Below are 17,420 nucleotides of genomic sequence, written 5' to 3' on the forward strand. Positions count from 1 at the left end.
TATCTTGAATTCAAGTGTTCAATTGTTTGTATCCCACTTTAACATTAGCATGACTGAAGCAGTAAAGTTGACTGCAAGTTTATTTTATCTATTATCTCTGAATAAAATTTACCTGTGTACTTGAGCTTCTGTGGTATTTTCTCAACATGTAGATATAAATCTTTTAATGTAATTTTAAGTATTTGGAAGTTTATTTTTTTGACACCTACAAATGTTCAATGTGTGCACCATGGGTGACACAGCACACATCTACATGATAGTGTACTTCTTGCCACACTCTCATCAACATGGGCCTGTTAATAGTGTATTGCTGCGATATCATGTGGCTTCGGTGAGATGAATACCCTGTATTTGATGAGTCTTTGATGAAACCCCACAAAATGAAGTCACGGAGTATAATGTCCAGTGATCTTGGGGAACAAAACACTGTGACTGATGTGGGTGGTTTCTGTGTCGCATAGCAGCAGGGATGTGAACTCTCAGCTTAACAAAATATAAAGGCACAAACTGTGTGTATTCCTCGATCGTTCTGGAATGGTTTAATTTACGTAAGTTCAATAGTTTACTTGCAATGATTTTTTGTAACCCCCTCAATTATTTCTGGAACACCTGGTATTTCCCATTCTACCTAGAATTACTCCCCAATTTTCTTCTTTCAAAATCCAGTTACATGACGTATTTGAGGGCACAGGAATTAATTAGTTTATTTTCTACAATTTGTTGCTGAATATGTTATTTCAAGTTGTAGGCTAACATGTGTTATAAGTTTCTGTAAATATATATCTTCCTTTTTATCATTATTCTAACTTTAGAAAATGGGGACATAATTTGAACTTTTTATCAGGAAAAGGCATTAAAAGAAAGTACTACTTCAAAGCTCTCCTCAGTCAACTGTTGATGTGGACAAGTGGGGACGTTTGTAAACATTGAGCATTTACAGCAAAAAAATGTAGAGTTGATACGTCGGATAATGTAGCTCGCCTGTTCTCTGTCAAGTTTGCATCTTAAGAACTGGCCAGTTTCTTCAAAATACTGATGCATAAAAGGGGATAATATATCTTGCTAACACATTACAAAAAATTGTGGGGAGTTGTCTACTCATTGCGAAAATTAAGAGGATGCACATCAGAAGTAAAGTAATGCACAAATTTTATTAAATTATTTTTCTAATTCCTAATTTCCAACATTCTACCATTTGTATAATTAAAATAAGAACACTATAAAAATATATGAAATGCATAAAAATTGTAGAAATATAACTGTATCCTTACGTCACAAGCATACAGAAAAGTTGACCATTGTTAGTAATTATAGGTGTTATCAAGTGTTCGTAATGTGAGTGTTAAGCTGTAGGTCCTGTCCTGATTAGCCTTTATCTATGTAAGATAGATTTAAAACAAAACATGAACTTCTACTCTGTCTTCGCCCTGATTTCCACGTCTGCTGTATTGCTTGACAAGAGACACGACCACTGAGAAAGCTCCCAGAAATTATTAAAGTGGAGAGTCAGCCCATTGCAAATTTACTTGTTACAATATCTCACATATAACATGGGAAATGATAAATGTGATTCAAGATTTATTTTGTTAATTCATGGGTAGTGTGTGCTTGTATGGTATACCTGGACTTGAAGTTTGTAATCTCAGTGTTACTTAAATATGAAGAGACTAGGTTTAAAGGACGATGAGAAGAAGGCTTTAAAAGAAAATTCACATCATAGATGGTTGCTGTAAACAGAAAGATGTAAAGTTCCTTGATTTTAAAATTTAACTTGTTACAGGTGGAACTTCAAAAACAGTTGACAGATGAAACTGAGAAACAGAAAAGCCCCAAAGATGAAACGAAGCATCTATACCAGAGGCAGATGTCGGAAGAAAAGTTACCTGAATCTGAACAGCTGAAGCAGGTTTGTAATCATTAATATCGATCTATAAGATTGGGCTTTTAAATAGGACTAAGCCGATACCAAATACTCTTACCGATACAAATGCTTGAAAATTGAAACAATTAAAAGTTGTTCTAAATATTGATTAATGTTTGTGTGTGAGAATTCTACTCCAATGATTCCAGTTACCAGAGTTTTGCTTCATAATATTCAAGATCTACACCAGAATATGAAAGTACTTGTTATGTCAATGCAGAATACAGTTTCTTACACAATTTTGGTGCAAAATAAATGGAAACTTTTAATTTAGCATAATTTCCAGGGTAATTAGACTCCAGGAAAATGTTGTGTTGCATTTTTGTGGACCCCGTGAAAAACCAAAATGCTGGAAAAGTACGTAAATAAAATCCAACCAGTACTTTCCGATAGTGATACATCAGTACCAGCTCAGCCCTACTTTTGAATGGAACCTGATTTGTTTATACATAAAAGCAGTAAGAAATTGGTATAATTTTGTGCTCAGTTACAGGCTAGACTGATCTAAATAATGGATTGGTTGAAGTTAATGTCAGTTTTCTTAATACTTCTGTACGTAGAGTTCTGGACAAACTTAAAGAAAGTCGGACCTTATCTTCTTCACAATTTTGACGAGGCACATGACCCTTCAGTGTTGCCAGTCCTAACATGTATGTTTACTAGGGAATGCTTTGAAGATTCAAATATTGAATCGTGACGGATCGAGTATGATTCCAGGATTTGGGATTCAAGATTCGATTTTGAGATTCAAATCCTGTATTTGGACTTTGAGATTTGAATCATGAATTTGAGATTCGAGATTGAAAGCAAGAATTCAGGTCCAGAATTCAATTCCAGGATTCAGTTTGAGGTTTAAATCCAATAGGATACAGATTCGGATAATTTTGGATTTCGATAATTTGGATTCAGATTCAAATACCTGGTCAAGATTAGGAGGAAGATATGGTGCAAGCCTCTTTTAAGTTTGTCAGGACCTATATGCCTATATTGTCCAATATTGATAGAGCCCCAATTTATCTGATCCATCCCTATAAGATAGCAACTGTATTGTGAGCTGTATTGATTAGGGATAGGATATACATTAGCATATTTTTTTTTTCGGTAAGGGTGATGTGTTCCCCAAACATATAGAAATTTATATTATGAAGAAACTAATTAAGTTAAGGCACTTTTTAAGGGCATATTTTGGCATATTTGGCCATTTTTCCATGATATAGCATATTTTGATGGATTTTCGGTCATATTCAGCATATTTTTGCATTTTCAAGAAATATACAGTTATTTTCGAAGTGGATTCATTCTTAATCCCATGTGTACTAGATAGTTGTTTTTTTTTGGACTGTAGAAATTATTTTTTTTCATTTTTATTTGAAAATTTAGAGAAAGTATTCATTGTGCATTGCAACTCAGGGCCCATAAAGTGAACTAAAAATAGTATGTATGTGAAAATATCCCAGCATTTAGATATTGATGTTTGAAACAGTCCAGTTATTAAGGGCATATTTTTCAAATTATAGTGCATATTTTGTAAAATTTTAAGTCGTAGGAGCATATTTTATTTTGCATATTTTGGTGATTTTTAGGTCATAAAAGTCCTAGCTGTAGTAATGATAAACAAATCATCTTGTCCACAATTTTATGATTCAACTCAAATGAAATTAGGTACAATAATTTTATAGGGCTGAGCTGTTGATACTCATAACAATGCTGATAATTTACTAGAGCTTTGCTTTAAAACTATTAGAGAATTACAATGTTCTTCGTGAAAGTTTACCTAACCACCATTGTGTAAATGTTACTTGCAAAGTGTTTTTCTTTTATTCTTGTGCTGATGTTTTGTCTTTGTTCTTCAGAACTTTTTCAAGCTTACATTACCAAGATATATTTCCATTAGGGGTGGGCCGATGTGATATTTTGGCCGATACTGATAAAGTGCCAATATAAAATTTACCAATACCGATACCTGGTATTCTACCGATCCGATATAAAATTACAAATGGTCCTTGGAAGAACCTGAATGGATCATTGACCTCCTTAATAAATGTGTGTTTTGTGGTGACTGCAGTGCGAAAGGAGTTCAATATTTAGACAATCACTTTTTTTTAAAATATGGCATTGAGATTATCCATAAAAATTATAACGAAATGGAATAATTTTGCACTAAATTATAAGATATTTATAAATAAATTGAAGCCATGGTAGCTCAATCGTTAGGGTGTCTGACTACCATGCGAGAGGCCCAGGTTCGATCCCCGGCGGGGGACAACCGGCACTTTTTTCAACCTGCTCAAGCACCTACCCAGCATCGTATAAAGTGGGTACCTGGAGGAAATGGGGGGTAAAGGCAGCGAGGGGCATGGTGCTGATCACATCACCTCCAGCTTGGCCGAGATAAGACAGTGTGGGGCCGTAACCCGACACTCCCTATACGCCTTCATGGCATGGTGCAAAGCACATAGATAAATCGGATCAGTAAAATAATCTGTAGTTTTACCTATACACCAATATACCTATATTGGCCGATGCTGATAGGCTACGGATTAATCTATCCCATCCTTAATTTCCATACACATATATTATTAGCGTAGAGTGACTAGCCATATAATATACAGATAGATAGAGAGGAAGTAAATAGCTGAGAAAGTTCTTCGGAACCAGGATGAAAGAAAACAATAATAATAATAATAAAGAAACCCTTTCATAGTAACATTTATTGTATTATTTTGTAATATTCAAATATTTACATAAGAGTATTAAAATAAACATAATTCAATCACAGAATTCATTTTTTCATATAATACTGGTACAAAGCAAATAAAAATTTTGAATTTTGCAAACTGTTGCTTGACATTTTGCAGATCTTCTGATGTACCCTGACTTGGGAAAGTATTGGTTTGTGTCACTGTTTAAATTCTGCTACCGATAGCACTGGCATTTGCTGATGCTGACATACATATCAGCTCAGTTCTAGTGATGTGAAGTTTGAATATATGTTAACATCAATTGTGCATCTTTCTGTTTTCTGCTTCCACACCCTTGAGCTAGTTAACATCAATTGTGCATCTTTCTGTTTTCTGCTTCCAGGCCCTTGAGCTAGTTAACATCAATTGTGCATCTTTCTGTTTTCTGCTTCCAGGCCCTTGAGCTAGTTAACATCAATTGTGCATCTTTCTGTTTTCTGCTTCCAGACCCTTGAGCTAGTTAACATCAATTGTGCATCTTTCTGTTTTCTGCTTCCAGGCCCTTGAGCTAGTTAGCAGTAATTCTCAGAAGTTGATTCAGTATGAAGCTGAGTTGAGCCAATTGAAGGGAAGAGTAAGTGCCTTAAGTGAGCAGTTGGAGGACAAGGAGCGCTCTCTTCAAGCCAAGGAAAGGGTTTTGTCAGAGCTTCGAATACAGATACCAACGACAGTTGAAAGGCTGATTAGAGAAAAGGAAAGTGCTGAAGATCTGGAATCAAAATTAGCTTTAAAGGTATATTTGCACTATTTTTTTTTTTATTTCCTGTCTTTTTAAAGAATATTATACTTTCAAAACATGGAATTTGAGAAAAATAGGTAAGGAAAGGTACATGCTTTTAGTCAGGGGGAGAAAAATACAGTGTGTCCAGTTGCCATGGTGCCTGAATTTTTTTAACTCAGTTCTATTTTCTTTATAACATTTCGAGTTCACTTACAGAAATTTCCATTACCATTTAAAGAAAAGAAGAATGAATAATGAATACAGTATGTGTTTTTTTAATGTTTGTGTATTATCTGTATCACATATATCATTAAATCAGAATAATAAATATGCCATTATAAATGTTTGCACTATTACCAGCCGAATTTTAATTAGAATGTATTGCTGTTACCAGTTGAGTCCTCTTTAGGAAGACTACTCTTGTACAAGAAGTAATTACTATTAATCCAATCTTGTATTAATTAATAAATTTAATGTTTCAATATGACACTTCATAGCTTGTCTTAGTTCAATTCATTGCTTTATTAGCCTTTATTTATGAAAAAAAGAATAAAAGCTGGCTCTTGACAAAGAGGGACTGGCATCTCAATTATTTTTAGTTTTGTCTACTCATGCTTCTAATAATATTTTAATATAAATAAATATGTGTGAGGGGTAGCCACAAAGTAAGTTCCAGTAGACTGTTAAGGAAAGGTTGAGTTGGTTGGTGTTTTAAGTCCACTTTATGCACAGTAAGGCTAATCAGGACTGGACCTACAGTTTAAAGTGGAATCCGAACCACTTGTGCCTCCACCGGGTATCGAACCCGGGACCACTTGATTACAAGTCGGCGATGCTAGTGTTAAGGAAAGGGACACACACTTATCACAAGTTTATTATATTTGTTAAAACACTAAAATAACACACAAACGGCATGATAAAAAACACTTCGGAGTTCTTCCAAGCTTTTGACTCCTTCACGGAGTCATCTTCAGGGCTGGTCGAGGAAAGACGGAGTAGACGCGGTTGTCGTTACACTGGAGTTACTTCATGTGTCCGTCGGCAGATGTCATTACGGTCTTGCAGTGTTGGTAAGTCATGGTGGGTTTGGAATGCTGGTTGGGGGAGATGGAATTTTGAGTTTTACTGTGTTGTACCAAGAAGAATAAAGATTTCCACATAAATTGTCATTGAGGTTATTTGTGTTTTTGATCATGTGTACCCCTTCCTTAACGTCCCGTTCTATTTTTCCTTTCGCATCTGCAATAAAGGAAACGCAATCCTGTGGAAGTTGATGGTTGGTTTCTAAGGCACAGACATAGGACAATTCAAAAGACCCATCAAAAACCGTTTTGCCGACCACCTAGGGTACATACGCAGGAAAGAAAGTTCTTCTGGTTTATCCAAACATGCCTTAGAAACCAACCATCAACTTCCACAGGATTGCGTTTCCTTTATTGCAGATGCGAAAGGAAAAATAGAACGTGACATTAAGGAAGGGGCACACATGATCAAAAACACAAATAATCTCAATCACAATTTATGTGGAAATCTTTATTCTTCTTGATACAACACAGTAAAACTCAAAAATCCATCTCCCCCAACCAGCATTCCAAACCCACCATGACTTACCAACACTGCAAGACCACAACGACATCTGCTGACGGACACATGAAGTAACGCCAGTGTAACGACAACCGCGTCTACTCTGTCTTTTCTTGACCAGCCCTGAAGATGACTCCGTGAAGGAGTCAAAAGCTTGGAAGAACTCCGAAGTGTTTTTTATCGTGCTGTTTGTGTGTTATTTTAGTGTTTTAACAAATATGTTACCAGCATGTGACATAAGAAGTTTTCTACAGTCATAAGTTTATTATAGTTAGAATCCTTACACTGTATTTTTATTATAGTTAGAATCCTTACACTGTATGCTATTCTCATTAGAATCTCCACCATTATCAAGGGACTGTCATTGACTGTGCCTCCTCGATGGTGTACTGGTAATGCCATCTCCTTGTAATTGAGGGGGTCCCAGGTTTGATACCCGGTGGAGGCACACAGTGCATAAAGTGAATTCCTGTGCATACAGTGGACTTAAAAACAAACTCAGACAAATCAATAGAAATCAGCTGCCTTATTCTTTGTCATGGATATGAGTTACATATTTTCATGCATACGAGTATAAGGAAGAGTTAGAAAACCTTAAAAGTCCCACACAAATTGCAGGACAGACTGTAAACAGCTCAAATTTACATGAGGTATCAACTGTTATTTACAAAACTACATCAAGGCTGCAACACTGATCAAGTGAGCTTCACAACAGCATTTTTGTCATTTTAAAGATGGTGCCTCCTTCATACACATGCTCCAGCAAAGAGCAGTTGTTTTTTGCCCCCTGGAAGCCTAAATAGACATTCTACAGTAAATAAACATTCAATGTCTCTATGCATACTTACCACAGCAGCAAGTTTACAAATAGAGGAGGAAGTTCAACAATGGCATCAGTTCACCTGCAGATGGGTGGAAAGACCTTCACGGTGGCTCATAAGTGATTGCACATAGATTCCAAATATTCTTCTTCTTGATGTATTCAGGTACTAACTCAGACTTGAAAATATATGTGGACCAGCAATGGGTCTATCCTATATTTCAGCAAACATGAGCATCCCTTCATGCAGAACCCTACTAGTTAGTAAATAATAATAATAATTAGGTTTTCATTTGACTCATGTGATATTTATCCAATTGGAGGAGAATATGATTTTCACTCTTATGTATGGAAAAAGGTGTTGGTAAGGCATAGTGTTGCTTATCACCAAAGAAAAACCAAAACACTTGGTATTTCTATTGGAAAAGTTCTGTTGATTGTCCTTGCATTAAAACCATGTTTTGTTTTGCTTCTGCATGTTTCTTGAAGTGTTGCAAAAATATGCATGCCCATTTGAGGTATGTATCTATAAAAGGATTATCTAGATCTACAAAATCACCACTTCAAATATAGTTTTATCTCTCTCTCTCATACAAATATGCATAATACATTTACTTGTACTTAAACTAAGAACCAATAACTTGCAGGGTACCATTCAGAGTTTGAAAGATATAATTGGTCAAAAAGAAGACACCATATCCAGATATCAGTTGATGTTGAAAGAAGAACGTGATGAACATAGCAAAGCTGCTTTCAAATTTCAAGAGGAGATTCGTGAGCTTCATAACAGTCTCAATAATCAACAGGATGCATATAATAGGTAAGTGAGAATATAATTAAATGTGTTTACACAAAGTGTGAATCTGTAACTTCATAATAGCTTAATATTGTGCAAAAGAAATAGATTATAAAAAATTTCATCATCACCTCATACTTGTTTATTTGTTGATACGAGGGGTGTCCCATAAGTAGTGAGCCTGATAGAGTTCCCATAGTTCAATCTGAAAATAATTTTGGGATTTGAAATAGCAATTCTTTGTAAGTGTATAAGAAAAGCAGTGTCCAGTTCTAGCCATCCTATTCGTCTTTGCATGAGCTAGAAGTGTGCTAAGTGCGTAACGTCAGAAAAATGAAGAGAGAAGAGATACAAGCAGTGATCAAGTATCTGTTGAAAAAGAGATTGAGTCCCAATGAAATCAATGAGGATATGGTGACAACATTGGGAGAGGATGCTCCATCCTCTGCCACAGTGAAGAGATGGGTAGCCGAACTTAAGTGGGGGAGAGTGAGTGTGGAAGATGGCCCTCGTCCAGGCAGGCCAGTAGAGATGGTGACAAGAAAATGTAGAGAAAGTGCACAAGATTATTCTTGCAGACACGTGTGACTGTGCGATATATTGCAGAGGAACTGAAAATGTCCAAATCAACTGTGGATCGCATTGTGCGTGACCAGTCGGGGATGAAAAAGGTTTCTGCGTTGGGTTCCAAAATTTCTAACAAGTGAACAAAAGTTGACAAGACGCATGATCTCGGAACGAAATCTTGAGCTGCTCCAGGCTGATCCAGACGGGTTTGTTGAACGACTTGTGACTGTTGACAAAACATTAAAACATTAAAACAGTGCAAACACCCCGGCTCCCCAACCACAAAGAAGGCAAAGTCCGCTCCCTCTGCTGGCAAAGTGATGATGACAGTCTTCTGAGACTCTAAGGGTGTCTTGTTGGTTGATCATCTCCGAAAGAGAAACACCATGACCGAAGAGCATTATGCTTCCCTCGTGAGGCAATTATTAGGTGTTTTGAAGACTAAGCGACAGGGAAAGCTCTCTAAAGGGGTGATTGTGCACCAGGATAATGCACGTGTTTATACATCGCTTGTTGCGATAGCAACCATTGTGGGTTCGAATTATTGGAACATCCCCCTTATTCACCTGATCTTGCTCCATCAGACTTTCATCTCTTCCCTAATTTAAAAAAGCTTTAGGGGGTGTGCATTATCAGTGTGATGATGACGTCATCAGTGCTGTGGGTGATTATTTTGCAAGCCTTGAGGAAAGCTTTTATGAGACAGGGATAAAAGCACTTCAGAAGCGTTGGCAAAAGTGTGTGGACCTGCAGGGAGACTACATAGAAAAATAGGTTGCTGTTGTGGTCCCATCCTGTTCCCTTCTAGGCTAGGCTACTTATGGGACACCCCTCGTATATGTCCTTAGAGACTTGAATAACACCTATTGTACAGAGTGGTCACAAAGTTGGTGTCCCCCCTTATTTTTACACTACGATGGTTTTGGTTAACCTATAGACGCTGAGGCTGATTTTCCAGGTATTTGCACTAACGCCGAGTGTGTTTTCAGCGGGAAAATTGAAATTATGCATGTTGCTTAATGAAATTTTATATTTCCGGGACTAAGAATGTTAGAGGTACAAATGATACATTGTTTTGTTCAGTATGCTTTGCGCTATAATCCTGATGGGAAAAAAAATTCCGCAGTCAGTTAGAACAAGAAGAAAAAAAAGGGAAAGTAACTATTTTTTTACATGAAATTTGAAATTCATCGGATCCTTACGCAGGCCACGCCAGGACGTAAATCTCCAAAAGGTACCCGCGTAAAGCCTGGTATGTTTGCCATTGATGTAAAAAAATTTACTCACTTATTGCTAGTACTTTCGGAGAAATTTTTTTTCAATGCACAAATGCCGAGCATGTTTTCAGCGGGAAATTTGAAATTCTGCATGCTTCTAAATTATATTTTATTTTTCCGGAATTAAGAACGTTAGAGGTACAAGTGATATCTCGTTTTGTTCAGTATACCTTGGGCTATAATCCTGATGGGAAAAAATGATTTTCCGTAATCAGTTAGAAGATGAAAAAAAATGAAGTAACTATTTTATTGCACGAAAATTGAAATTCATTGTGCTCCCACGCAGGCTATACCAGGACGTGAATCTCCAAAAGATACCTACCATCTTATACGACCTTTACTCTTGTTGGAGGAGAAAAAATCTCAATGCCACAGCTTGCGGCTGGTCACATGCCACATGCTGGGGAACATACACACTGACCGAAAGTTGAAACTTGAATAACTTCAATTTGTCCAACTCGCTTTGTTAGTCTGTCATACCCTCTGTGGCATCTTACCTAAGTAAACATGTGATGCAAGGGGTTAAATATAGCATGACCAACAGAAACAAGGCAAATCATTCAACAACACTTCCTTGTAATCCTACGGTGCAGTTTTGTGAAACAGCAAGGAGCAGTTAGCTGTTTTCCAACCTTTTGTTGGAGGGTGGAGACTTTTGACTTCTTTCCCTGCTGCCTCCCCCTTCCCCCTCCCGCCACCACCACCTATGCTTTTGGCACCAGGAATGTCGGAAGGTTGTACTTCTATTGCCAAAAGCGTGTTTTGAAACACCAAAATTGAGAAAGAAGCGATGTTTTCGGAACAAAACAAATCACAATTTTTCACCCCCCCCCCCCCCAAATAGTAACAATGAAATTAAACTTTACTAATTGTCAATTACATACCTCTACACTCATGCAGAACTCAAAACACGTATCTCCGATCATTATCCAAGTTACAGTATATTAAGAAAGTAACATACTATGAGAAAAAGCTGCTTGTGACACCGGTGTAACAAGCTGTCCTTAAGGGAAATACCTGCTGTGACACCCTTGTCATGGCCCATCCTTTAAGGGTTAAATGCTTGACATCAACTGTACATCTTACTTAAAGAATTCAGAATCGGTGTGGAGACCATCATTTCTCGTAGCACAGCCAAATTCAGTGTCATGTTCTGGCAGATGTTTTTGCAGAAATTAATATGGGGTCATGTACATGAATGTGCATGTAAGTTATCCAATGTTATTTTCAAAAGTATAAACAAAAGTGCCACTTAATTCGACATGATCCAAGTAAAATTCAGGAACGAGGAAAACATGATATCTAGTGGTTGGAATCTGAAAGAAGTGGTTACAACCTGCATGCACAAGAGAGACAGTCTGATTATAATCGGATAGCTATAGTGAGTTGTTCATTTACAATAGAATTTTATAGGGAACGATGGGCTATGCTCGTTTCTCATCAGGAAAGGTTTAAACCCTACAAGCACCTCCCCTTTTCTCTTAGTGCTCCTCAAACATGCCCAAAATAACGATGTCTGCATTCTTGCAGTTACTTAATGTTGTTTGACATCTTTGTAAGATGTGTGGAATAGTTTCTTTTTATTAGTGAGACTGCCTAGTTCAAAGTTGAGAAGGCACTTTTTGCAATTTTTTGCAATCAACCAATCAACTTAATAAGAGACCACCAAATTATTGATTGCAAACTACCAGTAGCTCATGGGAATATTTTCAGTGGCTCATGAATGATTAGCCATGTTATATTGAAGTTGCTGATAGCTGTCTTGAGATAAATTTCATAATGTTTCCCCATGCTGTAGCCTGTAGAGGATCATTAATAGCAATAATTCTCCAATACAGTAGAATAAATATCAGTATTTCACCAGCTACCAGAATTGTAATCAAGGTGCCTTGGGTTCAATAACTGGTGGAGGCACATAGTACAGAGCATTCCCTGACATTCGCTACGAGACTCAGCGGCAAGCGGCCCAGGATCAGCGCTTGTCTTTCCCGGTGAACGGATCCGTGACAGTCTCTAGAGTCGGCTATTAAAATTACAGTTTTCATATTTTGTACTAACCTTGACTACAAAAGGTGTTGAAAATAATGTCCCTCTGCTGCAACTCATGCCTGGCATCTCCGAAGGAAATTGTCAGTTACATGTGCAAGTTCGTCTACTGTAATTCTCCCGATTTCTCGTACAATACTCTCTTCCAACTCGCGGATGGTGTGCGGATTGTCTTTGTATACTTTATTTCCCCATTTTTGTTTCCACTTTTATTCAGAACTGACCGTTACTCTAAAGTGGTCCTATGTGGAACAGGAACACCAGGAAATTTCTTTGCAAAACGTCGTCGCACTTCTCCACAATTCCTCTTTCCAAAGTAACACTTGACAAGATAAATCCTTTGTTGTAATGTAAACTTTTGTGGTGCCATATTAAGCCACAATCTTCAACACAAGGACACGACACAACACAACTTCCGAGGGAGGATCATACTGGCGTCAGTCTGCAACGTCAACAGAAAGGGAAAGAGAGCGAAGGCAGGGAGAGTGAAAAAAACAGACTGTAGCGTGTGACTGTCGCGGACTCCGTTCACCAGGAAAGACAAGCGCTGACACCGGGCTGCTTGCCGCCGAGTCTTGTAGCGAATGTCAGGGAATGCTCTGCAGTTCATATCCCACTTTAAACTATAGGTCCAGTCCAAATTAGCCTTTCAGGGTGTAAGGGGTGACCCTTTACGGAGACACCCAAATGTCAAACTTCATTCCATGCAGTCAACATGGACTGCATTTGGCAGACTAGAGGCTCTTGACATCTAGACTCACTGCCAGTATAATCATCCATGGGGCTCGTGCTGTGTCTATATGTTTGTTATTGATGCAAAATAATCTAACACGGTTATTTTTAGTAGTTTTTATGTATTTTATCTGCAACGTTTCGTTCTGGTTTCCCAGAACTTTTTCAAGCTACACTAACATTTAATAACACAACCTTACATGGCTAATCACTTTACACTTCTAAGGAATGAATAACTGTCTCTCCTTATTTCCTCCTAGGTAAATTGGTTTTTCCTTGCAGGTGTCATAGCTGGCTGTTTCTCCCCCTCCCCTCCATCCTGTAACCTACTCTTCTTGTCTTCCCTCCCCTTCTCCTGGTGGCACTGACATTCCCTTTCTCCTTTAACTTATCTGGCAAGTTGAAATATTCCATTTTTGTGCAGAAAATTGAAGGTGGCCTAGGAAACTTAACCAACTTACTTTCCACATGCTTTTTTATCAGTTCCACCCATTTCATTCAAATTTTCCCTTCGTTTTTGTTCATTTTCTCTCCCCTGTTTATGCATATGTGCTTTGTTTCATCCACGTTTCTCTCTATTTAATTTTCCCTCTTCTCCTTTATTTGTACTTTCTTAATCTTGTGCCCATATGTCAACATATGCTCACTCAATGCTGGACTAGGATCTTCCTCTTAAATGTCTCTCCTATGTTCTTTAATTCTCTCATTGGTGCTTCTCCCTGTCTCTCCTTTGCATTCATTAAACCATTTCTCGATGCTCTTTGGTGGCTTGAAGGCTGCTCTTAGTCCATACTTTGCATAGATGTTTCTTATCTTTTTCTACATCTTTCTTCTGAATGGCACACTCACATACTTTTTCTCTTCCTGTGATTCCTTATTTTCTTCTTTTTTTCCTTAGTGTTTCTCTTTTTTTTCATTTTCTTCTCTGTTCTTCTTATGATGTGAATTATATCCCCTGCTTTGTATCTATTTTCCTGTGCGGCCTCTATTACCCACTTCATTTCTCTGTCATAGCTTGCTTTGTTGTTCCATAATATCATTGCTCTCCATACAAAATTCTCCCAGAGAACTTTTTATGGTACACCCCGGTTTCAAGTCCTATCCCTTTTACTTCCCTTTCCAAACTATCCAAGTAGTTAATCTTTCCATTGTCCATTTCCTCTTTTATATACTTTATCCTTGTATTGTTGTTGTATGTATATCTTAGTGTAGCTTGACTGGGAAAATAGAACGAAACTTCACAGATAAAATAAAATAAAAACCACTATAAATAACCGTGTTAGATTATTTTGCATCTATAAAAAGTGGTTATGCAAACCTTTAAGACGAACATGTTTGTTATTGTCCCTCATCCATCTTATCTTAATCACCATTCATCCTCATCTTTGCCATTAGCCAAAAGTGTCAGGAAAGGGAAGTAACCTAAACTAAATCAAATCAATCATACTGATTAGCCTTTCTGTGCATGAAGTGGACTTCAAAATAAAGTCAAACAAACAAAAAGCCACCAGAGCTAAGAATATAAATTGTAGTGAACTCATGATCCACAGAATATTAGATTAACACAATATATATTAACTCAATCAGCCTGTCTGTCAATATCTCATAAACTAGTAAATATGAAGATTCAAACTTTTCTAAAGATGTGGCAAATCGGAGTTTCACATGACATAATTTTTTGATTGCCCCATCAATCTGCCTATTAAAAGAGAGTAATTTCATTACATTTTCATGTTTTTATGAATAGAGAAATCAGGGTAATCAAATGTGGAATGTTGCTCTGTGGTCCGTGAATATTTGGTGACTAAACATATGTTTTAATTCTCGTTTAAGGTTGAAAAACAACTTCCAGTATCCTTCAGCAGATGTTGCTTCCACAGGCTCCCTCGTAAGTCAGCATCTAACTCAAATCCATGAGCTGGAAGATGAAGTCGCCCATCTGAATACATCGATTGGTAACCTTTCAAATCAGCTGCAGTCATGTCATGTGGAAGCAGAGAGGGGAAGGTCAGCTGAAGACAGATTACGACAAGTCAAAGAGCAACTACAAAGGTACTTAAAATATAAATGATACTAATAATAACATTAACCCATCAGGCCTGGGCCAGAGGGGGCTCAGGCCCCATTTGTTTGAGGTGAAGAGTGAAAATGTAGGCAGAATATATTAATTTGTTCACAACTTCGTTCGTTCATCTTGTTTATGAGCAGAAGTCTAAGCAGTGACAAGTGTTTAGAAGATTCTCTAGACTTTAGAAAGTTCTTTCATAGGGAGCCTTCTTTATCTGTACCTTCCCTGCCCCTGTTGCAGCCTCTCGTTTGACAGAAATCTCTGACTTTGATGTCATTACCCACATTCCTTCCGCATCTGCATCAAATGTCAACAGATCCTAAGTTTTAATGCTTTGGCCGGGGGTGGAATGTACATTTTAGCATGTATGATATAAATATCTGCATCATCAAAAATAGTATGGAGTGTGTATTAAGAGATGGCGTCAGTAGCAGTCATTAGCACTTCAAGAGATGTTTTAGAAGATATAGAAAAAGAAACTGTAGTATTCGTATGATATTTCTAAATTTTATATTTTAAATTAATTTAATGACCGCGACATACATAATTTACCTTCATTTAATACTATTAATCTTTTGAAAAATGGACTTTGTTTACAAAGCCTTCCCTGATAATCTGTAGCCCCTTCTGGAGGCCAGTTCTAGCTACGGGCCTGCAACCCATGGCACCTACTAAGGTGGCAGATCATCCAACCAGTTATGGGGTGACGTGTGGTCAGCACAATGAACCCCCAGCCATTGTTGTAGTTTTCCATGAATGGAAATATAAATGATGCATATTGTTTTACTACTAACACTTATTTTAATGCAATAAAAACAAACACACAAGTTTTATGAATCAATGTATCAGTTTTACTTACGAAGCTTGATCTGGCTAAATTATGATGTTATAACAAGATTCTTATTGACCTGAAGCTGACCTCCTTGTGGAGTGGTTAGCACAGCACACCACAGGGTTCCAGGTTCAAATCATGGCCTGGCATGGGTGTTCTTTGCATATGTCCCTTCATCTACGCATATCATTACTCATCCTCATCATCGCAATTAGCCAAAAGTGGCAGCAAAATGACCCCCCCCCTCCAAAAATAGGATCATTGACCTGGAAATCATGGAATACCAGGAAGAGTCAGGGAACTGAACTATGGAGTGAAAAGGTCATCTTAAAATACATTTCACTCTTCCTCCTAACTGGTTTCTTTCATAGGTATATTTCATACATATAAAATGTTCATTTTCATTATTTATTGGATTCCAGATTCGATACCCGGTGGAGGCACATAGTGGTTTGCACCCTACTTTAAACTGTAATTCCAGTCCCGATTGGCCTTACTGTGCATTAAAGTGGACTTAAAAGAGAAACTCAAATCAAATCTATTATTTATTTTAAACAATATTCAATAAGTTTGATTAGTTTAATTAATATGCACAACATTAATTTATTGGTATGTTAAATGATTATAGAGTAGTTTGTAAAGCTATTTAAAAGTACCTGGAAAACTGGGAGAAGTCAGGAAATTTGGATTTGCAAAGTGGAAACCCTGTATTATTATTATTATTATTATTATTATTATTATTATTATTATTATTATTATTATTATTATTATTATTATTAATCTATTTTATTTGTAATAACTACTACTCCCAAGGATGAAAGGTTATAGAATAAAAATAACAATCAAATTGATGGTTCTAACTAACTGACTCAGACAAGGATACTAATAGTAATAATAATTTTAAAATTTCAATACAGGGAAATTGTTCATTATGAATATATTACTGTCCTAGCAGTGTGCTGCCCACTGTTGTTTGAAATATATATTCCTCCCTTCTAATATACTAGTAATAGTGACATGTCTATGCACTATAGGCACGAAGAACAGCATCAATCTGATCAAGAGTTATTGGAACGATATAGACAAGAGGTGAATGATCTGAAATCTGAGAATTATAATCTCAAAGATGAACTGAGGCAGCAAGTGAGCACCAGTACAATGTCTCCATCTGCAGGGTTGAAAAAACTGATTCAAAAACTGCGGAAACAGCTAGAGGAAAAGGAGAAGAAAGAAGAAGCTCTGAATGAATTGAAGGTAAGTCACAAGTCTATTTTACTAAAAATATGTGCATGTGTCGTAAGACAAATCTGATTGG

General features: G+C 37.0%; 1 protein-coding gene across 1 annotated transcript in view; it reads left to right on the top strand.

Annotated features, from left to right (window-relative positions):
* Positions 1–17,420, top strand: part of Cep290 (Centrosomal protein 290kDa) — a 128,763-nt gene that overhangs the window by 72,396 nt on the left and 38,947 nt on the right. Inside the window, exons 26-30 of the mRNA XM_083115643.1 lie at positions 1,781–1,906; positions 5,162–5,395; positions 8,435–8,607; positions 15,039–15,257; positions 17,140–17,359. Of these exons, the coding sequence (XP_082971769.1) occupies positions 1,781–1,906; positions 5,162–5,395; positions 8,435–8,607; positions 15,039–15,257; positions 17,140–17,359 (972 nt within the window). The remainder of the gene's footprint in view (positions 1–1,780; positions 1,907–5,161; positions 5,396–8,434; positions 8,608–15,038; positions 15,258–17,139; positions 17,360–17,420) is intronic.

The sequence above is a fragment of the Lepisma saccharinum genome, chromosome 30 (genome assembly GCF_977018435.1).
Source record: "Lepisma saccharinum chromosome 30, izLepSacc3.1, whole genome shotgun sequence".
Taxonomy (NCBI): Eukaryota; Metazoa; Arthropoda; class Insecta; order Zygentoma; family Lepismatidae; genus Lepisma; species Lepisma saccharinum.